Here is a 25,132-nt window from a genome sequence, read left to right as displayed (position 1 = left end):
TATTATACTATACTATGTGTGTGTGTGTGTGTGTGTGTGTGTGTATAATTATGTGTATGTGTGTGTGTGTGCTTGCAGATGACCTGTGTATGAAGCTGGTACGTACCGGCGGCATCGATCTCGTTCTGCAATTGATGACCTCGCATCCAGACGAAGAGAAAATCCAGGAGTGTGGTTGCTGGGCCCTGGCCTGTTTCTCCAGTCACGGTAGGTAACACTCCAGTAACGGTGGGTGACACTCCAGTCACGGTGGGTAACACTCCTGATGCTTAGAAACGTCCTCCAGTAACCGCCGGAAGCAATTCTTGATTGGTCCGGTAGTTCCATGGCCTTTCACGTGTTTTGTGTATGATATGGTGAGTACATACACCCTCCACAGTAGTATACACATGTTGGTGGCCAACACGTTGGTCCAGTGATAACCTGACCGACCAGACTGGTTCCAGTTGGCCTGAATCTAGTCTGCCAACTTAGCCCGCCTGTAATAGTCATTCATGCTTGGACTTGATTGGCAGATTTTGACTTGATCGGCAGGTTTTGACTTGCTCGGCAGGTTTTGACTTGCTCGGCAGATTTTGACTTGCTCGGCAGGTTTTGACTTGCTCGGCAGGATTTGACTTGCTCGCCAGGTTTTGACTTGCTCGGCAGCTGTGTTCAGAAAGGTGGTAGCTTTGCGCATAGTCCGTGCCACCCTACAACCGTGCTGCCAGTTCTTACCCCCCCCCCCCCCCCCCCAGCGACTTGAATGATGACGTTCTGTGCATCTGCAATCTTGTCCACTGTGTGTTCCCCAGCGTGTACCGTATTACTTACAGCCCAGTGTGTGTGTGTGGGGGGGGGGGGGGGTGTTACTTGCATCAGCCCAGTGTGTGTATGTGTGTGTGTGTGGGGGGGGGGGGGGTGTTACTTGCATCAGCCCAGTGTGTGTATATGTGTGTGTGTGTGTGTGGGGGGGGGGGGGGGGTGTTACTTGCATCAGCCCAGTGTGTGTATATGTGTGTGTGTGGGGGGGGGGGGGGGGGTGTTACTTGCATCAGCCCAGTGTGTGTATATGTGTGTGTGTGTGTGGGGGGGGGGGGGGGTGTTACTTGCATCAGCCCAGTGTGTGTATGTGTGTGTGTGGGGGGGGGGGTGTTACTTGCATCAGCCCAGTGTGTGCATGTGTGTGTGTGGGGGGGTGGGGGGGGGGTGGGGTGTTACTTGCATCAGCCCAGTGTGTGTATGTGTGTGTGTAGGGGTGTAGAGGGGGGGGGGGGGGGGTGTTATTTGAATCATATTGACTGGTGTCTTAGATTATAGAGCGGTTAATAGACGGTGTCCAGATTTTGGGGTGGCCGGGAGGTTGGACAGTCTGGTGTTGTCTTGCTTGCAGTTCTTTACAGAGTGTGAGCTAAACTTTGAAATGCATAAAATATTCATAAAAAATCGCCCCTGCAGCTTTGACTCCGAATATTGCACGTCCATTTTACAATCGCTCAATGAATATATTGCATGTGCGTTGTTATAGAATATTGTGGTGTGTTGATTGCGGTACAGATGATGCTGTTAGTAACGTGTTAGAGAGAGGAGGCCTGCAGCAGGTAGTGACCACAATGGACAGTGGCTATCTGAGTGCCACGGTGCAGGAGTACGGATGCAGGATTATAGTCAACCTCAGCATGCCTGGTGAGTGCAGTGCTTCAGGCAGTGCTTCAGGCAGGGCTGTGCATTTCCCCCTTTCACTATTCTAGGTCTTGATATACATCACAAGTGCACACACACTCTCTCTCCTCTCTCTCTTCATCTCTCCCTCTCCTTCTCCCTCTCTCTCTCTTTCTCTCTCTCTCTCTCTCTCTCTCTCTCTCTCCCCCCCCCCCCTCCCATGGTGCATCTTGGTGGCCAAGAAGTCAAGGCCCCATGTCAGCGGAGCTCCCTAAACCTCACCACCACTGCCACAATTCATGTTGTACATGCTTCTCCAGCTGCATGTTTGGCATTGAAGTGGTTTCGTGAAATATAAATCTAAAAAACTTCATGTACTTGAGCTCCTGCCGGTTTTCATACACACGAGGGGCATGGCACACAGTACGGTCACACCGGTATTGACCGTACCACTATTCGCCCCAAGTACCCCGTGAATCAATAAAATGCACTGATTTGGGCTCTAAATTTCCTAAATGTTGGGCTCGACCACCCCTCCCACACGAGTAAATTGTACTTCAGATGGCTGACCGTACCACACCAAATTACCTTCCGACGCCCCTGCACACCGTACATATACACCAGCCCTCGACGGAACTAACTGACACGCAGTCGCTGGGACTTGCTGACATGCGGTAGACATGTTCTAACTCTCAAATCTGGTCTTTCTTGGGAAATATTCCTGCGGTTTTTTTTATGGTCGAGTCAATCTCATCCAATCAGTTCAGAACAGACTTTTTTTCTTTCTGTTCTTACCCTGATGTTGGGCCAAGGCTGAACATTTTATAAACAGTTTAAAGTGACGTAAGCATATGTAGCAAAGAGAGTGTATTTGGAGTGTTTAAGTTGAGGCACCGTAATGAGTAAATGGCTGCAGTGGAGTCTGGGGGTGCTTGGGACAGAGCAAACCTCTGTGTACTTCTAAGTATATACTATAATTATAGGCCTGCGCAGCCAGCAGATTCACTTCACAATTGGGACGATACGTGTTAAATGTCACACCCCGGAGTGCCTTTGCCGGTGGATTCATGCAGGTCTGATGGTATTTTCTTTGTTGATTGTTGTTTTTAACAGCCGGCCAGGAGGATGTAATCAGCAAGAAGGAGGTGATGGATGTTCTCATTGCAGCCATGGATAGCTACGACAACAACGTGGCGGTCAACGAACAGGCAACGTTTGCGTTGAGCAAGATCCTAGCCACCAATGGTACGGCGGTGTGATGTTGGTCTGCTAAGTGCTTGATCTGTTTTAAAAGTGATGTTGAAGTGCTAAGTGCTGTTGATCTGTTAAGTGCTGTTGGTCTGCTGAGTGCTCACATGTCCTTGCATGTTTTAGTGACGAGATAAGGCTTTTCTCACACCCCATTTACTGACAGGGGAGTTGTTGGCCTTTATCAATGCTGGTTTGGGAGCTTGCACACCATTGTGAACCTGATGAAGGCAATTTGCTGAAATGTTGGAATGATTATTGTGAAATGAGTTGAACTATTGCAGTGTAAATGGAAGAGAGCGTGTAGGCTCTACTCTGAAATGATAAGGCTTATCGTTGTAGTCATCTATGGTTTTCACGACTAGAGTGAAAAGCGCTTGAACATGGTGACGTTAGGAATCAACAAATGGCATTCTTGCTCTACATATACTGGTATAGAAAGAGAGGCGTGCGCAACAAGGACTACAGCACACGAATTCCGAAAGTCAGCCACAACCAGATGCACATAATAATTATTGCTCTCTCTACGCTCTCATATCTGTCTATCTATCTATCTATCTATCTATTATCTGTAAGGCCCACAAGTAATTAGTTCATATTCATTTGTTCATGCATTATTCATTTGTCCTGGGTAGCTATTTGCGCACCCATGTTTGCCCATAGCTACCCAGGCCCTTTATATTGCGTTGCTCTCTCTTGTTGTTGTTGTTGTTGTTTTTTATTTGAATTCACAATACCATTCAACTCTCTCTCTTCAACTCGCTCTCTTCAATAATCACCATGTAGTCGTTTCGTTCGTCCTGGTCTTAGTCATCCCGTTCTAATAAATGTCTTATGTTCGGACCCAAAATTAGCGCCCAACCGTGGGGCTCGAACCCACGACCCTGAGATTAAGAGTCTAATGCTCTACCGACTGAGTTAGCTAGTATCTATCTATCTATCTCTCTCTCTCTATGCTCTCGTATCTATCTATCTATCTCTCTTTCTTGCTCTCTCTCTCTCTCTCTCTTTCTCTCAATCTCTCTCACTCTCTCTTTCTCGCTCTTTCCCTCTCTCTCTCTCTCTCTCTCTCTCTCTCTCTCTCTCTCTCTCTCTCTCTCTCTCTCTCTCTCTCTCTCTCTCTCTCTCTCTCTCTCTCTCTCTCTCTCTCTCTCTCTCTCTCTCTCTCTCTCTCTCTCTCTCTCTCTCTCTCTCTCTCTCTTGCTCTCTCTCTCTCTCTCTCTCTCTCTCTCTCTCTCTCTCTCTCTCTCTCTCTCTCTCTCTCTCTCTCTCTCTCTCTCTCTCTTTCTCTCTCAATCTCTCACTCTCGCTCTCTCTCTTACTCTCTCCCTCTCCCTCTCTCACTCACACAATCTCTTTGTCCTTACGTCTGTGACATACAGAGCGGCTGCAATCAGAGTTTGTTGAAGCCGGCGGTGTCAAGCTGACTATCGATGCAATGAAGCATTTCCCGGAGAACGAAGGCGTGCACGAGAACGGCATTCTCATCCTCGGTAACATTGTCATGGAGGACAGCGCCAGAACTACCGTAAGCCACACTGCCTCTACCGTACTGCTATGAAATCAAAATCAAAGTTCCAGGAATTCACCCAACAACTTTGCCTTGAAGTGTGTACGACAGTTAGAGTGAGCGCGCAGCTGATCCTTTTTGTTTTGCTATAATTGTATTTAAAAATTAATTAAAAATTAAGATTTACGGAGACTCAGCCTGACTGAGTTTTCCGTATTCACAGGCCATGCCAATTCTCGTAGAAGACACGATGAAGTTCGAAATGCGGAGAACGCCGTATAATTGAGAAATGGAGATTTTGTGTAATCAAAAGATCCAGGGCACATTCAGGGAAAATCTAACATTCAAAATCCAACTGGACTTACTTCAAAACTGTGCAAATATAGATTTTGATGCAATGGGCACCTAAGCAGTTACTGTTGTTCCAGAGTGATTCGATCTGTTGGCAAAGGATCAATGAAGTAACCTGCTATCAATTCAGCTCGTTCTGCTGTTTGCTACATCTAAAGTGTTGTCTCTTGGGACCTGTTTCCCGTACTTTGCATTCTTTTGTACGGGAGAATTTTAAAATTCAAATTTTAATTCGTTGCGCAGGCCAGAACACGAGGATTTTTTCGATTTCGCGCACGCGCTCGCGCAGGCAGGTAAACGTCATCAAAAAATGTGGAGCACGACCACGGTGCCGCGAATGGCGAGTGTCGTGGAACCGCGCTGCTCCGCTGCATACAGCCAAGTGCCGCGTAGCCGCAGTGGAACCCGGCCCTTATCATTGTTTTTTAAGGCGCTTATAAAAATGGGGATGTGTGTGTGTGTGTTTTGTGTGTATACATGAGTGTGTGTCTGTGTTTTGTGTGTGTGTGTGTGTATGCGTGTGTGTGTGAATGTGTGTGTGTGTGCGTGTGCATGTGTGTGCTCGCAACTGCAGGTTCTTGAGTTGGAGGGACTGGAGACCATCCTTCAGACAATGAAACTGGACACATGTAGGGAGAATCTGATTCTCCAATGCGTCGGATGCAACACTGTTGGAAACCTTATAGCGGAGGGTATGTTAAGAAAGGTCACTTTTTGGATGAACTGACGTCGTTATTTCTTTGCAAGACCTATATCGTCAATGGTCAGAATAAGACTGATATCGCAATTTTGTCCTGTGTCTTATGTTGTAGGTTCCCTATCGTCCTGTTTTTGTTTTGGTAGATGATCAGCATAACGAATGATGTCATCATTTTGTCCTGTGTCTGATGTTGTACATTGTCAGCCTAAGGATGATGTCATCATTTTGACCTGTGTCTGTTGTTGCACATTGTCAGCCTAAGGATGATGTCATCATTTTGACCTGTGTCTGTTGTTGCACATTGTCAGCCTAAGGATGATGTCATCATTTTGACCTGTGTCTGTTGTTGTGCATTGTCAGCCTAAGGATGATGTCATCATTTTGTCCTGTATCTGTTGTTGTGCATTGTCAGCCTAAGGATGATGCAATTTATGTCATCATGTTGTGCTGTGTCTGATGTTGTAGATTGTCAGCATAAAGAGACGGTGGTGAAGCAAGGCGGCTTGCAGGCGGTCATTGGAGCCATGAAGGTCTTTGAGAGTAATGATGAGCTTCAGGAGTGTGCGTGTAGGGTGCTCGCCTACCTAGCATCGTCAGGTAAGTGTACTACTGACGAAATGCTCCACCTTTTTCGTCTCCCACTCCCTCCTTTCTGATGACCCTCAGTTGTTTAGTTTCTTGTTTGACCCTCTTTGATGGTTTACATTGTACTGTTGAGGCAACAAACTAAAGTAAATCCGAAAACCGAAAAAATAACTAGAAAAGACAAAAAAAACTGATTGAGAACCCTTTATAAAAAAGGAAATTTCCCCAGTTCTCTCACTGCCTCACTCACTCGTGAGAGAAAATGATTGTTGTGACCAGTTGAGAAGTTGCATCACTGAGCTCAGCATGTGCTCCTTATTGTCTAATTGGTCTGCTTCTGGCACTAAAATGTTCTTTGAAGTCAAACAGGAAGAGTTCTGGAGCAGAAGTAGTATCATTCTAGTTTGTACGTTGCCAGCAAGCCTCAGTGTGTGCAGCTACTACTGTGCCTGATTCATGTGTGCACATGCTTATGTGTGCTGTGTGTTTGGGTGTATGTATGTGTGCACACATGTATCTATGTCTGTTTGTAATACAATCTGTGTACAATGTGTACATGTGCGTGCTTTTTTCAGAATCCCTGCACAGTGACTTGATAGAGTCTGGATCAGACTCTCTAGTTCTTCTGGCAATGGAGAAGCACACAAACAACATAGACCTCTTGGTAAGTTTGCATTCATGTTCAGTACTGTTACGTACCTCCTCCCGTACGTTCTACAACCTTTTCCAAGCTGGCCTGCATGCACCCTCGTACTCACCTTTTGTCTCCTTTCATCACCTTTTGTTCTGTTGTCCTGGGTAGCTACTTGCACGTCCATATTTGCCATACCTGCACAGGCCCTTTATCTTGCCGCCCTCACTCGATCTCGTTCTCTCCCTCCCACAATGTAGTCGTTTCGTTCGTCTTTGTCTCTGTCTCTTCGTCTATAATAAATGTATTCCCAAATACCCGTTGCCATTGTCCGTTGTGTCTGGGAGTATGACTCCTCTTCCTACCCAACAGTACCATGCCACTGCTCTATCTCTACTGGACTGTGGTGTGCGGATAAACCATTACTGTGTACAAGTATGTTTGTATGCCATCACTGGGTATGGTTGCAGGGACGTAGCCAGGATAGTGATCAAGGGGGAGGGGGGGGGGGGGGGGGTGCCACGACTTTCCCCACACAAAAGTACATGCACTTATGTTGGTCCTTTAATGCACATTATTCGATGCGTGAAATGGGGGGAAGCAAAATTCGCCCCTAGTTCGACGCTGAAGATCAATCAGTGAATGGCAAATCTCCGACCAGGGAGTAGTAATAGTTATGGTATTTTACTACACCCTGGCCTGCTTCCAACTAATGATGGACTAAGTCCTGGATGCTGCTTTCTGCAGAATTATCTCACTCTCCATCGAACTTTTAAAGTGGGATTTCTCGAGCCATGTTTCCTCTTCGTCATGTTTGATAGTGCAGTAAGGCATCCTTGATCAAACCTACACTATTCCCCCCAAAAACACAAACTGCACTTCAACGTTACTTTCACTCTTCTACTGCTGTATCCACACTTGCAATGCATGAAAGAAACTTTGCCTTTCCACAACGAGACCAATTAACATCGAGAACTACATTTACACACAACATAGCGAGAACGAACTGCTATGTCTGACGTGTGCTTTCCGGCCGTAGACCGCGTTGCTACTTCCTTGGTTCTACCAATGGCGTGTTTGTATGATTCTTTTCTTCTAACAAAACATGTGGAGTGCGATGCAAATCATGTGCTGAGCCTGCTGAGGCCTGATGTGACACTGCACAACGGCAGGTACGAAGCGGAGTTCCCTTGACTAGAAATTTCATTGCAAAATGGCCAATCATGAGACAAAAATTAATAGTTCACTGCATGTGGATTGGTTTCAGATACTATAGTACATTGTACTTGCAGGTCTGAACCAGGGAGTAGTAGATCTACCTACTACTCCCTGGTCTAAAACAGGGATGGCTACAGTGTGCGATGTGCAGATTTGCGCATGTGATCAGCGGGTCTGCTATGGTCTCTCTTGAACCAGCTGTGAACCAAGATCGAAATTTTTGAGGGGGGTGCTTTGGCACCCAAAGCACCCCCCCCCCCCTGCCTACGCCCCTGGGTTGTATGTCATTTCTGGGTATAATAATTAATCTATTATAAAAACTATCTATCATTTATGGGGCGAACAACTTTAAAAGTAATTTCGAGGCATTCTGCAGCTTCATCCGTAGAGAGTACTAGGGTGGACACACCCATTCCCACAGCACTGCAAAACCAAACCAATTCCTTTTATGATGAAGAAAGGAAAAGGACAAAATGTTACGAGTTATGACAAACTGTCCACCAACGTAACCAGATCTTATACAGCCAGCAAGTGCGACAAAATGGCACAAACTATCATAACTATATTGGCTCACCATCCGAGTTCAAATTGCTTTTATGTAAAACCTTTCGGCAAAACTGCCATCGTTAGGTACAAAATGAAACAATGATGCCATGCAGGATGCGCTTTTCAAAAATAATCATTTTTCCTGCCTGCTTGTCTTGACCTGAAACTGTCTTTGTGTAGTCTTCTTCATGCTAGCAGCTTAGTGATTCCACCTTGGCTTGTGTATGTGTGTGTGTGTATTTGTGTGTCCTTTTTTGAGTTTAGGAAGCAGCCATTCAAGCATTGCAGATGCTCTCACCATCCAGTGACGGTGCATCATGCTCGGAGGCGGTGCACTGCGCCATCAAGCAGACAATGCTCTGTCTACAGCAGCACCCGGAGGACGAGAACGTTTTCTCAGTGGCGTGTCAGGTGAGCTGCCCAAACCTGTAGACAGCAAGCTGTTTCGGCCATAAAGGCCTCTTCAGCACAGCTACGAGCTTTATTTTATTATGCCGAGTTGCCAGGCATGGTGCAAAGGTGGCACCACAGACATTAAGGCAACCCCTTGCTCTAGTGCCAGAGATCTCAAACAACAAAAGGTAGCGAGCGATGCGTAATGCAGCAGGCACTAAAGTGAGCTATGTGGAACTTGCGAAATCATCATTACTGCTCTCATATCTCCTGCGAGATTCGAAAAGCAGGAATGAATGACTTTTCAGGCAGTTCACTTCCCTGACAGTTCACATTATTTGAATTTGGAGTTCTCCCATTCGTTTCCAAAACAAGGTTTCACTCATAATTGTAACTTGCTGTGTTAGTGTTGATAAGGCTACACTACACTTAGTTATCTAACACTACCACAGTCTACCACAGTGTACCACTCTCGATAACAACTCCTTTTCATAGCAGCAATCGTGCATCTGGGATGCCCAGACTTCAGTGTTGTAATCCGTTTTCTTCTCTTCATGTATGTAAAAAAGATCTGTATATTAGTTTTCTCTGTTTTCTAAACGCTCATTGTCATCCTCTTTCCAGCCAGTATCCCTGTTAACCCAGGCTGCCTGTGTGCATGTGTGTGTGTGTCTGTGTGTGTCTGTGTGTGTGTGTGGTGTGGTGTGTGTGTGTGTGTGTGTGCGTGTGTGCGTGCGCGCGCGTGCGTGCGTGTGTGTGTGCGTCGGTTTTCCACATCACAGGTACTATCTGGCTACGCCCTGTCGCCGTACAGCCACCATTGGATGGTGGAGGAAGGATTTATCAACGTTGTCGTTGACCGTCTCAAGCAGTTCAGCAAAGCGGCCGACATTCAGGGCTATGGCTGCCAGCTGCTGGGACTGTTGTGTTTCACAAGTGAGTAATGACCTCATGGCATCATGCCCTCTTCCAATATAACATGATGACAGGAATTGTGTGCCGCATCGGGCATGGAATGTATGCCAGGCTGTCTTTGGAAGGTCCTTGACTATACACTCATGTACTTGGTATGCGTAGACCCTGCCATGGTGTACGCGGTATGCGTAGACCCTGCCATGGTGTACTTGGTGTGCGTAGACCCTGCTATGGTGTACGCGGTGTGCGTAGACCCTGCTATGGTGTACGCGGTATGCGTAGACCCTGCCATGGTGTACGCGGTATGCGTAGACCCTGCCATGGTGTACGCGGTATGCGTAGACCCTGCTATGGTGTACGCGGTGTGCGTAGACCCTGCTATGGTGTACGCGGTATACGTAGACCCTGCCATGGTGTACGCGGTATGCGGAGACCCTGCCATGGTGTACGCGGTATGCGTAGACCCTGCTATGGTGTGACCAGGGTATGCGTAGACCCTGCCATGGTGTACGCGGTGTGCGTAGACCCTGCCATGGTGTACGCGTTATGCGTAGACCCTGCCATGGTGTACGCGTTATGCGTAGACCCTGCCATGGTGTACTTGGTATGCGTAGACCCTGCCATGGTGTACGCGGTGTGCGTAGACCCTGCCATGGTGTACGCGGTATGCGTAGACCCTGCCATGGTGTACTTGGTGTGCGTAGACCCTGCCATGGTGTACGCGGTATGCGTAGACCCTGCTATGGTGTACTTGGTATGCATAGACCCTGCCATGGTGTGACCAGGGTATCCTAAAAGCATGTTATACATTGCCAATTGCTACGCACCAAATTATGATTCGATAGCATTTACGGTCTACTCTCGAAAATTCGCGCACCCGATCTTGGAGACAAAATAACGCAACATTTCCCTTGTGCACCGCTTTAGGAGCTGCAGCTGCGCCTTGATCCTTGAAGGGTGGTGGCGTTCCTACGGATGCGAAAAACCTGGTTTCCAGCCGAGTCTCACGCGAACCGTGAAATTTGTTTCCCTTGTGCGTGACTTAAAAGGGCGTGACTTATCGCAAGTAGACCGATCTTGGAGACCCAATGGCACCTATGCATAATTTTCCCGCGGTTTTTTGTGCGGGGCAACTTCACAACCTCGACACTGTACTTGCACCACGCAGCGCAGCATGCAGTCTCATGCATGCACGCGTGGAAACTCTGATGATCGTAGAGCCCTACGTACCTGCTTCGCGTTTGCTGAGGCTGAAGTACAATGTACAAATTTTTTTCCTTTGTGTTGGTGAAGAATCAAACTCAAAGCAAGACATTTATTTCCTTCTTGGAAGGCAAGGGTTGTCACAGTTTGCTGTTGTGTATAAGTAGCAAGTTAGTTAGAGATCAGTAAGCAGCTGACACAATCATGCCAAGCAACGCTCATTGTATCGTCCCTGGCTGCTCAAATCGTAAAAGCAGCTGCAAGTTTGGTTTGTTTGAAACTGATGATGCGAACTCGCAAGGACGAAAAGTGTTTGTGAAGCGTCGTCTATGTGGATCAGATCTGGCTCGTGTTGGCTGCGGAGGAACAGCAGAGGTCTGTAAAGCTGTATCTTTTCATCGTTTGCCTAAAGATTCGGATCGACGCCGGCATATCAGGGCCGAGTGGCTTGCCAAAATACCAAGAGTCAACACTCCTCTTTCTGGAAACTCGTATGTCTGTGGGGTGCACTTTCCTGGTGGTCGACCTGTGACGGAGGACGAGCCACCTTCCCGTTTCTTGGACAAAGCCGTCGTAGTGAAGAGGAAGAGCCGTGTTTCGACAGGCGAAGTCAGTCGACCCGTTGAAGCGATTGATATTGATGACGATGTTGATTTACCAGTCACAGATGAATCGGTGCCTGAGGCTGCAACACTTTTAGCTGACCATGATTATGGTGAAGTTCCCGTTCTCCAAGAGAACAAAATAAAGACTTTGGAAGCACAAGTGGCTAAGTTGCGGTCCCAGTTGGAGCAGGCCTTGTACAATTTGGATGAATCGGAAGAAGCTTTGCGGAAATGCCAACTCCATTACTCGAACATCCGACATGACAACAAGATTGTACTGTTTTACACGGGCCTGAGTTCTCTGGCGTTTGACTTGTTGCTGGATCAGTTGCGGTGTGGATGTCAAGACATGTGCTTTGCTACTAAAGTGCCAGCTGATTTCCTTGGCCAGGACAGCCGTGGCAGACGAAGAGCATTGGTGTATGAAGACGAGTTGCTATTGACCCTTGTCAAACTTCGGCATGCTTTCCCTGAGTCAGATTTAGCACTGCGATTCGGAATAGATCAATCCACGGTGTCCCGAATATTTTCAACGTACATTCGTTGCATGTACTTCTCTATGAAAGAAGTGGACATTTGGCCGAGCCGGGCTCTGATTGATCGCTACATGCCCGACGTCTTCAAAGACAAGTACCCACGCACCCGGGTAATTATTGACGCAACAGAGTTTCCCATTGAGAAGCCAGCCAACCCAACTGTACAAGCAGCCACCTGGTCGAATTACAAAAACAGGAACACTTTCAAACTGTTAGTTGGTGTGACACCTACCGGTGCAATATCGTTTCTGTCTCCTCTTTATGGCGGGCGCATTTCTGATAAGAAACTGACAAAGCGAAGTGGGCTAATGAAGTTGATGGAGAAGGGTGATGCCATCATGGCCGACCGTGGTTTCGACATTGCCGATCTGCTACCGGAGGGTGTCGATCTCAACATACCCCCGTTTCTTGGTTCTCGAGATCAGCTTGATGAAGAAGAGGTGATCGAAACTCGGCGTATTGCTAGCGTGCGTATTCATGTGGAGAGAGCAATGGAAAGGATCAAGAACTTCAGGATAACTCACTTCTTATCTTCCGTGTTGTGCCCTTTGGCTGAGCAGATCATATTTGTGTGTGCATTCCTCACTAACTACATGGAGCCCCTGGTACCTCCGCCTGTTAGTAAGCCATCGACACAGTCTGCACACTTTTCCTCTGCTGCAGAAGTTGCCCAGATATCACCAGATGCAAACATTTCTGCAGTGGCTGTTTCAGCTGGCACATTTCTTTCACCTGCCATTACTGCTTCTGCTGCTGCTTCCGCTGCTACCAAGTTGTCATCTGCTGTAGCTGCTACTTCTGCTGCTACGAACGTGCCATCTCCTGTAGCTGCTACTGCTGCTGCTATCAGCGTGCCATCTTCTTCTGTAGCCGCTGCTGCCTATGTGACCACTCCCGTATGTTTGTTTTGCAAGCGCTCAGATGGCCCACTTCTTAGAGTTTGTAGGTCTTGTAACTCACGCTACCACCATATGTGTCAGAATGATGATGAAGATGGGCGTCTATGTAATTCTTGCTTTATGACCAGGCCGCTCTGTTGAAAGCTTTTTGCGCATGCCGATATTCCTACGTGGCCTCGGTATTTTCTTCCCCTCTTTTCTTTGTGTTATGTTGTGAGTAATGGTGCCCCTACACAATGATGCTTATTTCACTCAGGACTTCGTACTTCGAAGTAGAAGTAGTGATGCTCCTATTTGTCTGTTTGTGCTGTTCACCAGGTAGGAAATGTGGCCTGTGACTGCTGCAAGTGCCGCTTACTTTGAAGTAAATACGAATACTCATGTAACGTTCATGCCTTTTTGAACTCCGTTGTAACACGGAATGGCGAGCTATTGTAAACCAGTTGTACGTGCCGTTTTTGTAGTGGTTACCAGTAATGGCAGTATAACTTACTATAACGCACTGTTTACAGCAGAGTTCCACCGTCTTGGGTACATGTATACAACACTACCTAATCATGTACAAATGCAGGAAGCCGGTAGCTGATGGAACTATCCACCATCTAATCACGGCGTTTATATCAAGAAGGAGCTACAGAACAGGGCAGAACAGAAAAAGCTATAATAAAGAACATAGAGTGCAGCGTATAGAACAGTTCAGACGCACTTACAGAAGAAAAGATTGCCACAAATCAGGGAAGAATGTAAACAGTCAAGACTACAGGAACTGGAGCAAAGTGAGCAATGGTCATCTCAGATGACGAGGAATATATCTATTACCAAGAAACTTGATCACAGAGCCAGTTTCGGGAGAACATGATCAAAATAAAATGTTCGGCAAGCTGCGAGAGTTTTCTTGACATGCACTTCACAAAATGAAATGCGCTCAACAAAAAGATCATTGCAGGGAGACCACACTACAAAGTCACAAAATTGAAGGCCTGCAGCAAAGAGCTGCATTTGCACTTGTGTATAGTAGGCATGTGTTGTTTTGAGAGAAAGCACACCATCCTTGTTGGACAAACAAAATGATGCAGTAGACCCAGCTACCTCTGCTAGACTTTGGTCTCTAGCAACAAACGGGCATTTAATCTCGAGCAAAAGTGATGTATCACCATCCCTAACAATGCCATCGGGACTGGCACCAAACCAGCATTCATCAGCATGCACAAATAAGCCACATGCAACAACATCTATCAGCTTGCCAGACTTGGCTTGGTGGGCTACGTAGGCACATCGTGCCTCTTCTTCATGATCAATCCCCCATCTGGTTGCAGGAGTGGTGAACGCCGGCCGATCAATGATAGTTTTTATGAGGGATGACGGGTCAGTCTGAGGTCGTCGATGAGCTACAGTATGGGCAATGGAAGCTGTAATACGCTTCTTTCGTTCATTCCTCCAGAGTTCACTTGTTGTTTGGGATGCAGTGGCTTCTTGCAGGGCATTGGCTTCTTCACAAGTAAGTATGACATTGGACTCGTACCACAGCATCTGCTTGTCCTCAGTTAGCCACTCGCAGTCAGATGGCACAGGTGTCACATCACCTGATCTGCTGTGCTCAACCTGCCACTTGTCCTTCTGTTCCCCTGCCCTAGCCAGTCTCTCCTTTTTCTGCGCTTGGGCTCTGTGCAACCTGTCCTCCTTCTGCTTAGCAGCAAATCCTGAGCTACCAGCAACAAGAGGCAATGCTAGGTGGATGGAGTTGGAGTGAATGGTTGAGTTGGCGTATTCCTCCACACGCCGGGCAAAGTCCATCCGCTTTGCAACAGCACGAGGGTCAAGTACTTCTGCAGCAGAATGCTTACGTTTCTTTGGCGCAGATTTGTCAGTGGTACTGCCACCTCTACGCCACTCCATGTCTTGAACCAGCATGGGCTCACTCTTTTTACCTGCACCTGCAGGAGGCTGGTTCCACTTTTGCAGCATGTCCGTGCACGTCGGAGCGTCACTAAACCCAAGCAGAGTGAACTCGGACAAGCCATACATCAGTGCAGCTATATGCTTGCAACTGGCAGTAACACCCTTGCCAGCAGGACAAGTGCACTGAGCACCAACAACACTGGTGGCAGATCCTGAGTCACACTGAGCAACGAGCCGAAGTTTGTAGTCAGCTTTGGTCTTCATTTCAGGCTGACAGCGGGCACGGTAGTACACACGGCTGTGGGCCTTCATCAGTTCGATTTTCTGGACATAACCTGCTCGATACAGACGAATTGACTTGCTATCAGTGGCAGCAAGCGCTTTGAAATTCTTGGCAGGTCCATCGCTGGTCATAGTGTCCACGAAATAAGAAACCATAGTTTGCATGGAGAACGACAGGGAGAGTAGCCTTCCACTCGCAGATTTAATCGGCTGCCACCCAGTAACAGGAAAATCCAGAGGGTCGTGGGGAATAACAGCAAGCGCTGCAGCTGGCGGAGGTGGCCCTTCCTTGCCATCACCGTCGCCTTCAGAGAAATGCTGAGCAAGTCTGTAAACGACACGAGCAGATAAATAACAAACTCAGATTCACAAATAATTTCAAAAAAATAAGATTTTGTTGTGGGAAGAAAACAACTCACCTCGCAACTAGATCGGCTTTCTTTCCCGACTTCTTGAGACCATACTCTCCACACTTCACCTTCAGAAGGTTCAAGGTGAGCTGGGAAAAATCCTGACTGACTGCCATCTTCCTGTCAACTAATATCGAAACTGTCTTCCACTGCAACGACTGAAAACAAAGGAGAGCCTCGCGTCGAGCAAGTTGCCCCGCACAAAGGTGCGAAGTCGCGATGGCGACCTGGCCGCCATGTTTTATGCATAGGTGCCATTACACAAAATTCTTCCTAGTGCATGACTTTAAAGTTTATTTTATTTTATTTGTTTATATACTATGTGCACATCCCTACAAAGTAATAGGAGTAATAAAGGAGACAAAGACAAAAGAGAGTGTGTGACTTATTGCGAATAGACTCTATGTGATCAGCATAATAGACTCTATGTGATCAGCATAATAGACTCTATGTGATCAGCATAATCCTTATCCCTCTAGTTCTCTAACCGTTCTGCCCTTCTCTGATGTTTGTGTGATCAGGTGAACTTTGCCAGAAGCTTCTCAGCGCCGGCATTCTTCAGCGGCTCTGCGTTGCCATGGAGACGTGCGCCTGTGATGTACAGCTGCAGATCACGTGCTGCGGCGCACTGACCTGTCTTGTGTCGGAATGTAAGCCACAGTAGGGTAGCCCATGACTAGATACATTTCAGAAAACAAGGTTTTTTTACGCGATATAAATCCACTGATAGTTTTGAATTTGTCATGCACTCCAAGGAAGCCATTTTGCGTGTGAGCAGCAGGCTTCCTAGCAGTGCCGTAAAGTACCGCAAGAGCGCCCCACTTTCATGTCCTTTCGTCTCTGTCTTGTGGAGGTGGTGTCCTGTCTGTCGGTCATACGATGCAGACCTTGTGCACACATTGCACGTGGTGCCGTCAATCCGTACTCTGTTTACCTTCAGGCCGATGCCATCTCCACACAAACACATGCCAAGTGTGACCTTAGTACACTAAGGCTCTTAAGCTGTACAAACTTAGTGGCACTCTGCCATACGATTTTCTTTCCCTTGGCTGAAAAGTCAAGGTGGGGCGCTCTCGCGAGACGGGGCGCTCTCACGGTACTTTCCGGTACAGATATTCGCTGTCCTTGTGTTGTGCTTTCAAGCTTAGCATGGTTGTCTGAAGGATTTGGTTCAGTCGGATGTGATGGTTAACTTGGAGGTTGATGGCAAATGACCTCCCTTGATCTCAGACACAGACCCTTGTTCTATGCAACTAGATAGTTTGTGAAAAGAATGTATGAGTGCCGCCGGAGATCCAGGATTTTGATGATGTGAATATACCTCGCACCATGCTGATGGTTTCCTGTCTTACGTTCCGAAATTTGGGTCATGGCTCCTTATCTTCCTCTGTGTCAGGCTTCCCTGGTCCGATGCGTTAACATCTATGACAGCGATTGCAACATGAACTGTGGTCGTCTGTACACATGTATGTCCATCCAGTTAGCAATTTGGCTGTCAGTCTGTTCCTAGGTTTGCATACTCTATTGTCAGTCTTCTACTGTCACGGCCATTGAAATCCGTTGAAAATTCAATTGGCCACGGGGCGATGGCCTTGCAGCCGTGAGCACTGCTGCTCCCTGCTCTCTATGATGTGTATATGAATTACTGTGTGTGTGTACGTGCTAAGCCAGTATGGCTGCCGGGTCCGGTTTGTCTACCGGATTTCAATGTCCACGACAGTAGTTTGGCTATCACTTTAGCTTGCTGCCTAGACAACGTGACAGACGACTATCAAAATATCTCTCTCTCTCTCTCTCCCTCTCTCCCTCCCTCTCTCTCTCTCTCTCTCCCTCCCTCCCTCCCTCTCTCTCTCTCTCTCTCTCTCTCTCTCTCTCTCTCTCTCTCTCTCTCCCTCCCTCCCTCCCTCTCTCTCTCTTCTCTCTCTCTCTCTCTCTCTCTCTCTCTCTCTCTCTCTCTCTCTCTCTCTCTCTCTCTCTCTCTCTCTCTCTCTCTCTCTCTCTCTCTCGCTCTCTCACACTCTCTCTTCACATGTGTATCCCAGGCCCCAGCCAAACATTTGAGCTGCTCGCGCCGACATCCTTCTCCAAGCTGATCGTGGAGGCGATGCGTAACCATAGCGACAACATGGACCTGCTGCTGGCAAGCTACATCGCCGTCAAGTTCCTGGCAGGAAATCGTACGTCACAGCAACTGCTGTATACTTGACTGTTCTAAGAATATGAGTGTGTAATTGTATGCATATGCCTGTAGGCGTGAGAGTGCAAGATCAGCCACACAGGACCACCCTGCTTGGTCCGGTAGTATCATGGCCTTTCTTACATTTTATCACTCTCTTAGTATTGACTCCCATTGATTTTCGCTATACCTAAGCAGTCAAATATTCCTGCATATTTCACTCCTTAGGGCTATATTGACTGCATATATTTGACTGCTTAGGGACCGTCCGGGGTTACCGATTGTTTTTACAAAACGAAAAGTTTTAGTATTTTTCAGCCCCCACCCACCCACCCACCTTTCCTGCAGGTAAAACGAATTCTAATAAAATATTGATGTCAATTTTCGACACCCAAAAGTAACTGGGCATTCTCCATCTGCATTCAAGAATTATTTTCAAAACCAAACTCCTTCAAACCCACCCACCCCCAAACGAAATCTTTTCGTTTTGAAAATATTATTGGTAATCTTGGACGGCCCCTTAGGGGTTGCGCAGTTCAACGGTGCCTAGTGCAGCATTATTGTCACTGCATGAGTAGGTGGTGGTGCAACGGTTGTGCAATCAGAAAACCAGGATTCATGAGGTTATCATTCTGGAATTTGAAATACGGACTGTTTTGTCGTGATAAATCTAATATTGACTTTGTACTTGGTCCGTATAGGAAATACAACCTCGTACTCAGTCAATATTAGATACATAAGGCGGGTGGGTAGTAGTGGGCACACATGCCCTCCACAGTTGAAACAGGTGTTGGTGGCCTATAGCCTAGTATAGGTTAGTTCAGTTATAACTGGACCAACCGGACCGATTCAGGCAGGTCTGATCATGTGTATGCCATATGGGAGGGGGAGAGCAAGGCAAGGGGGGGGGGGGGGGGGGGTTGTGCATGTGAAAAAGGGCAGAAAGGAAGATGAAACCGTTAGAAAGGAGCCCTCCTGGCTCATTGAACATGCAATGTCCACGGTCTAAGTAATGTCGTTACTGGCATGAATGTACATGTGTGCTCGTATGTGAATATGTTTGGGTATGTGTGTGTGTGTGCGCGAGCGCGTGCGCGTATGCGTGTGTGTGTGCATGCATGTACGTGTTTCTATGTGTTTCTGTCCGTGTGTGCGTTTGTGAATGTGTTTGTGTCCTCAGCATCCACTCGCAAACAACTACTGGACGACGATGCGGCCTCCGCCATTCAGGCAGCGCTGAGCAACTTCCCGCAGCAGGAGGAACTGCAAACGGAAGCGGCGGAGGTCCTACGCAAACTGAAGTGAAATATCCCGCCAGACGGCCGACTGTGCAAGGCTGGGTCCTTACTCGTAACGATATTGGAATTTTTAGAGTCGTGTATTCCACGTGTGATTGCCATGCGGGTCATGGTCGTTGCTTTATCTAGAAAAGTCTACGTAATTATTGTGCAATGATAAACTCATTTTTCACGGATAGTTTTTGGATTTCTTGCGTTGCACGTGCAATGTCAGTGCGCCATTGCTTGTACCCTCTACATGGACATTCAATGAGAATGTGTGTGTGTGTGTGTGTGTGTGTGTGTGTGTGTGTGTGTGTCCCATATGGTGCAGTGGTATGTGCAGCGATTTCCAATCGATAGGTTGCGGGTTCGATTCCCGACGATTATGGTCACACACGTCTTTCTTCTCTTTCTCAGACTCTTCCTGACTTTTCTTTCATTCTCCTGGGTGGTTACCAACAGCCAGTGCATGCCGGAGTATGTGGTGTGATGTGTGTGCGGGAAAAAAGAAGAAAAAAAAAAGACCAAAAAGTAGGGATTCACTGGCCAGAAAAAAGCCACTTCAAAGCTGTGTGGTGTAGACCAGGCTGAATAGTGGTGGTCAATTCTTCAGCCTTGCAAGCTGTTGAATGGTGCAATCCCAGCACAAGTTGCTATGGCTTCTGCTGTAGCATCGCTATCATCGCCTCTGGCGATGGGCGTCCAATGGTCAATGGTGTGTGTGTGTGTGTGTGTGTGTTTTCCTACGTATGTCCGATGGGTTAGTTCACCCATACCGTATTGATTATGTTGATATTACCTGATTTCTCTAGTCGCGCTCGTGACCAGCCTGTTGCGGTCTTGGAGCGTAGGTCATCCCTGTTACCAACTCTGATCACTGCAATTGTGACGCAGTCGGTGTGGAGGGAGAACTTTTCGTATCTGCATGTCGGTCGCGGAAGTTGATTGCTGACATCACCAGGGTTTTCCGCACATTTATTTGGTCTGCAGTACCATGCGACATTTGAACACATTACTGGTTCTTGTTGTGCAATGCTCTCCATGCATTCTATATTTCTCCTTTCCTTCCCTATATTACTGATGGATGTTTTAGTGACTGTTGCCTTTCGCATGTGCTATATGTATAGGTTGGAAGAAGTTGATGCACTTATTGAACTTTTCTTATTAGGAAATTTTCTTTTTCACAACTTTTCTGATCCTGGATTCTTGTTAAGACTACTGTTTCGTGAGTGTGTAGATCTTGTGGCGGCTGCAAACCGTGCCTGATGTAGCAGGAGCAAGTGAAAGGCTTTTATCGTCATCAGATTGTGGTGTTCTTGATTATCCTAGCCACAGTGTGGCGGCTGGATTCGAATCGGGTCATTGTTGCACAAGAAGAATCCACAAGAGGGAGTCGAACCCAGGGGCCCCGTCTTTCCGCGGTGCCGATTGTAAGTCACACCTTTTTACACTAAACCTCAAGGGCAAAGAAGGGGTGCGACTTACAATCTAGTGAGACTTCTAACTTATGTGAATGCGTTGAGACGATTTGGTTCGGACGTGAGAATGGGCTGCGACTTCTAATCAAGTGCGACTTATAATCGGGGAAATATGGTACGCTTCCTCCATGGGATCACATCAACCCGAGGCAATGGCTCGAATCCCTCGACCCTCCGTGCCCCGCGAGTAGCTCCGGCGGGACGGCACAGCCGGTTGTGTGTGTGTGGGGGGGGGGTATGGGTATGTGTAATCCACGGTACTAACACAGTTGGCACCGTCCCGAAAGCGCCGGTGCTGGATTCGCCCCCCCCCCCCCCCCTCTCCCCATGCATCCTTTTTCGCACTCGCATCAATAGCAATAATCTCTAAAATATAATTTTTGGAGATGTGTGCCAGAAATTGACGATAAGAAGAACAGCTTCTGTCAAATATCACTGAAAACTAAAGACAAGTTACAAAACTACGGTGAGGAAATATTCACCAAACAATGTACATGTAGCCGTTCTCTTGCCAATGGGTAATAGCAATCTCCTGTAGATTATGTGAGTTAAAAACGAAAGCAGCAGTATGGCTATTCTGACCAAGACTCTTCCCACGAGTCACGCTTATAGTAACTATTCTTCCAGCAAAAAAAACAATTACAGAAAAAATCATCAAATACGGTTTTCTGAAAGAGAGTAGGTTAGTTACCATTGTCTCCGTTTCCCAGGGAACTGACGACGGTCGCTAACTCCCGCAGATCACCAACAATGGGGAAACAGGACATAATATATCGAAGCAGTCAAGACCATGTTCAAAGTGAAAATAGAATCGTAAATACTAGAGAGCTTATCAAGAGACGCAAATGTCCTGTCCTGTTGCCCAGTTGATTCATATAATTATTCGTACTCAATTCAGCACAGCAGAAAGGTAGGTTCTTCGACAATAATACCGGTAAGTAAAAGAAGATGACAAGTAGACTGACATAGAATTGCTCTCATCTTTAGCGGACAATCACCAGTGAAGAGCTGCTCACAATCAAAATAACGGATCTACTTGACAAAGCTGCGATGCATGGCATGCGCCCCATGGAAGCATACAGCTACCGTGAACGAACGGTCTACTCGATACTCCTTTGGAGAGGAGAGAGCAGTGCAAGGTGCAGAAATACCTGCAGTTAGTTGATGGAATACCTAAAAACCACAAGAACACCACCAACACCAACAAGAAGAAGAACGAAAACAGCATGAGCAGCCAAGCAGAATAAAGCAATGGGACATCAGAGTCACTGTACATTCTGACACCCCTGTTCTGCATAGCAGATGAGGTGCAACTTTCATCGGATAAAACATTTCCCAACGCAACTTTTCAAAGAATTCCATATTGTCGCAGAGCCGTTCAAACCGGAGAAATTGTTACTTTTTTGGAATCGCAAATTTCCACTGAAACACCAAAGATACCGGATCATACAACTAGAGCTGTCATGACGGACCTGTACAAGTGAGATGACATAGAATATGACCGTGCAGTGATCACCAACTCTTTCCGTACAGTCAACTTTGCGTATAACGACACTTGGCGGGGCATCAGAAAAGTATCCTTATTCGCGAACTGTCCTTATACCCAAAGTCTCATTATATGTATTACAGTTAGATGGGACTTTGCTCTGGGCATGGAAATTCTATCGTTATTCGCGAATTGTCGTTATATCCGCAGTGGTTACTGGCAAAGTTGACTGTACGCGCAGTGTCTGGACGGCTGTGTGAGCACACGGTGTATCTGTGTACCTGTGCAAGCACATGGTGTATCCGTGTACCTGTGCAAGCACACGGTGTATCCGTGTACCTGTGTGCATACCTGCTGTATCCCTACAGCCGAGTACAAAGTCACTGTGTCTTCAAGTGCTGTGTGCGTCTGCTGATGTGTCCTTACCACTGTAGCTGATTATTGATTGAAGTGGCATTTTCTGGCCAGTGAATCCTTATTTTTCATTTTTTTCATTCATTTTTCTTTTTCGACACACACACACCACACTAGATACTCCGGCATACACTGGCTGCTGGTAACCACCCAGGAGAATGAAAGAAGAGCTAGGAGAATGAGAAAGAGAAGAAAGACGTGTGCGACCATGATAAATAAACTGCTGACGACTATGGTCGCACACGTCTTTCTTCTCTTTGTCATTCTCCTAGCTCTTCTTTCATTCTCCTGGGTGGTTACTAACAGCCAGTGTATGCCGGAGTACGTGGTGTGGTGTGTGTGTGTGCTGAAAAAGAAAAAGAAAAAAATAATGAAAAAAGAATGAAAAATGAAAAATAGGGATTCATTGGCCAGAAAAACCACTTCAATCAGCTATGTGGTGGAAACCAGGCTAAAATTAGCGGCGGTCAATTCATCAGCTTTGCACGCTGTTGAATGGTGCAATCCCAGCACAAGTTGCTATGTCTAACATAGCTGTTTGCTATCATCGCTTCCGCGATGGGCAGGCCTGAGGTATCAGGTGTCCTTACACGCTCCTACAGCTGTGTCCAGGGGCATATCCTTACCCACTGTGTCTGCACATGCTGAGTTTGTATAGACCTGTTTGTACACGCCACTGCACAATGTGATGCTGTATCCATATTTATACTTCCCATCTAATCAACAAACAATCATTTATCAACTGGTTAGGTTCTAGTATATACATTTACTTGAAGTACATAATATTCCCACCGTACCTGCCACTAGCATTCAATATTCCCACCGTACCTGCCACTAGCATTCAATATTCCCACCGTACCTGCCACTAGCATTCAATATTCCCACCGTACCTGCCACTAGCATTCAATATCCCCACCGTACCTGCCACTAGCATTCAATAGCATGTATCTCCACGGTGCGATGACGCCACAGCAAGAGAATTGCACGACGAGGCAGAAGAGCAACTCCATGAACTGCATGACTAACATCACCATATAGCAGATTGTCAGATAGCGTAACTCCGATTCCGATGCGTCTGTTCAGAAGAGTGAGTGAGTGAGAGAGAAGAGAGAGAGAGAGAGAGAGAGAGAGAGAGAGAGAGAGAGAGAGGGGGGGGGGGGAGAGAGAGGGAGAGGGGAGAGAGAGGGGGGGGGGGGAGAGAGAGAGAGAGAGAGAGAAGCAGAGACAGAGAAACAGAGAGGCAAAGCGAGTGAGAGAGGGAGAAAGAGGTAGAGAGGCAGACAGAGAGATTAGCACTAACCCTCTGAATATTAGACCGCTACCCATTGAGAGCAAAACTGTGTCTCAAGCAAGACACCAAACATGAATACATGCACAGTCTGGTGTTCATCTGGTATATCAACAACGTTTCTCGCGGTATCAACACCACAGCTACCGTACTGTCGGGCGTCGAAGAACGGAGCGCCGAAGAACGACCAGGCTAGAATTTCACCAAGCACAGCATGCCAATGTATACACGGTGACACAACTGTGCATAGGCTGTCATACATGAAAATAAGAACGGTCTAGACTAGAAGGCTGACCCCCCCTCCCCCCCCCCTCCCCCTCCCCCCCCCCCTCCCCCCTCCCCCCCCTCCCCTATCCCCCCCCTCCCCCCGTTCTTTCGCCGACAGCCAGCACTCTACACCATTCTCAATATGTTGAAGAAGAAATCTGCAGAGGAACATATAATTTTAATGAGCGTTAGCATGCTAACGTGAGTTAGCAGCCAGCCCAGCGAGCTGGCCCGAACTGCGCGCATGCGCGAGTCACGTGGGCACGCGCCCTTCAAAATCCTGTACAATGTCTCTTGCATGTCATTGGTGTTTGGACATTCGAGCGTGCAACTTGCGGAACATGTGTTCCCAAAAAAATAGCCTTGTAATGTTTTCCCTGCATGTGTAACCCATTGTTATTGTGTGTAGTGTTGCCGAGGACTGTTCGTGTGTTACAACCCATGTTATTGTGTGTAGTGTTGCCGAGGACTGTTCGTGTGTTACAACCCATGTTATTGTGTGTAGTGTTGCCGAGGACTGTTCGTGTGTTACAACCCATGTTATTGTGTGTAGTGTTGCCGAGGACTGTTCGTGTGTTACAACCCATGTTATTGTGTGTAGTGTTGCCGAGGACTGTTCGTGTGTTACAACCCATGTTATTGTGTGTAGTGTTGCCGAGGACTGTTCGTGTGTTACAACCCATGTTAGTGTGTGTAGTGTTGCCCAGGACTGTTCGTGTGTTACAACCCATGTTAGTGTGTGTAGTGTTGCCCAGGACTGTTCGTGTGTTACAACCCATGTTAGTGTGTGTAGTGTTGCCGAGGACCGTTCGTGTGTTACAACCCATGTTAGTGTGTGTAGTGTTGCCGAGGACTGTTCGTGTGTTACGGGTTGAAGGTGTTGCGAAAAGTAGGGGTGATCCGGATACCCGGGTATCCGTCTGCTTAGCTGCTGATCCGTTAGCAAACGAGTACCAGTTAGTCGTGTACGACGGTGCGGTACGGTATTATTAGCTGCTTTCTGCAGTCGTACAGTTCGATGTACAGTTTGAATGAGTTGTCAGTTGTTCGATCTTGCTTCATATGACAATTTTGACTGTTTTGCGTGTAGCGCAGCAAGTGTGCATGCTGCGCTTGTCGTGATGTAGTACACTTGCTGTGAATTGCATGACATCGCTTGCCCTCCTAGCAT

At 47.2% G+C, this 25,132-nt stretch overlaps 3 protein-coding genes across 3 annotated transcripts in view; 1 reads left to right on the top strand and 2 right to left on the bottom strand.

The window, feature by feature from the left end:
* LOC135812313 (uncharacterized) overlaps positions 1-20,264 on the top strand; it is a 31,897-nt gene extending 11,633 nt beyond the window's left edge. Inside the window, exons 7-18 of the mRNA XM_065325693.1 lie at positions 79-207; positions 1,537-1,665; positions 2,755-2,886; positions 4,272-4,417; positions 5,325-5,442; positions 5,916-6,047; positions 6,611-6,699; positions 8,695-8,841; positions 9,606-9,759; positions 16,094-16,222; positions 17,615-17,749; positions 18,929-20,264. Coding sequence (XP_065181765.1) covers positions 79-207; positions 1,537-1,665; positions 2,755-2,886; positions 4,272-4,417; positions 5,325-5,442; positions 5,916-6,047; positions 6,611-6,699; positions 8,695-8,841; positions 9,606-9,759; positions 16,094-16,222; positions 17,615-17,749; positions 18,929-19,053 — 1,565 coding nt within the window. The 3' untranslated portion in view covers positions 19,054-20,264. The remainder of the gene's footprint in view (positions 1-78; positions 208-1,536; positions 1,666-2,754; positions 2,887-4,271; positions 4,418-5,324; positions 5,443-5,915; positions 6,048-6,610; positions 6,700-8,694; positions 8,842-9,605; positions 9,760-16,093; positions 16,223-17,614; positions 17,750-18,928) is intronic.
* On the bottom strand, positions 13,478-15,801 carry LOC135812312 (uncharacterized). The gene is made up of 2 exons (XM_065325692.1): positions 15,582-15,801; positions 13,478-15,490 (listed from the first exon to the last, which is right to left on the bottom strand). Exons 1-2 carry the CDS (start codon positions 15,686-15,688, stop codon positions 13,813-13,815), a joined length of 1,785 nt encoding a protein of 594 aa, XP_065181764.1. The 5' UTR covers positions 15,689-15,801; the 3' UTR covers positions 13,478-13,812.
* Positions 20,265-20,866: 602 nt separating the features above from the next.
* The window catches only part of LOC135812311 (uncharacterized), an 8,720-nt gene continuing 4,454 nt past the window's right edge, over positions 20,867-25,132 (bottom strand). The window contains exons 5-6 of the mRNA XM_065325691.1: positions 23,328-23,481; positions 20,867-21,679 (exon numbers count right to left, since the gene is read on the bottom strand). Of these exons, the coding sequence (XP_065181763.1) occupies positions 21,664-21,679; positions 23,328-23,481 (170 nt within the window). The 3' untranslated portion in view covers positions 20,867-21,663. The remainder of the gene's footprint in view (positions 21,680-23,327; positions 23,482-25,132) is intronic.

The sequence above is a fragment of the Sycon ciliatum genome, chromosome 3 (assembly GCF_964019385.1).
Source record: "Sycon ciliatum chromosome 3, ocSycCili1.1, whole genome shotgun sequence".
Lineage (NCBI taxonomy): Eukaryota > Metazoa > Porifera > Calcarea > Leucosolenida > Sycettidae > Sycon > Sycon ciliatum.
This window is presented reverse-complemented; position numbering and strand designations above follow the sequence as displayed.

Excerpts from the sequence above, each read along its gene's own strand:
- LOC135812312 (XM_065325692.1), bottom strand. The coding sequence starts at position 15,688 with ATGGCAGTCAGTCAGGATTTTTCCCAGCTCACCTTGAACCTTCTGAAG. Across the intron at positions 15,491-15,581 it reads AAAGCCGATCTAGTTGCGAG|ACTTGCTCAGCATTTCTCTG; the intron begins GTGAGTTGTTTT and ends TGTCGTTTACAG.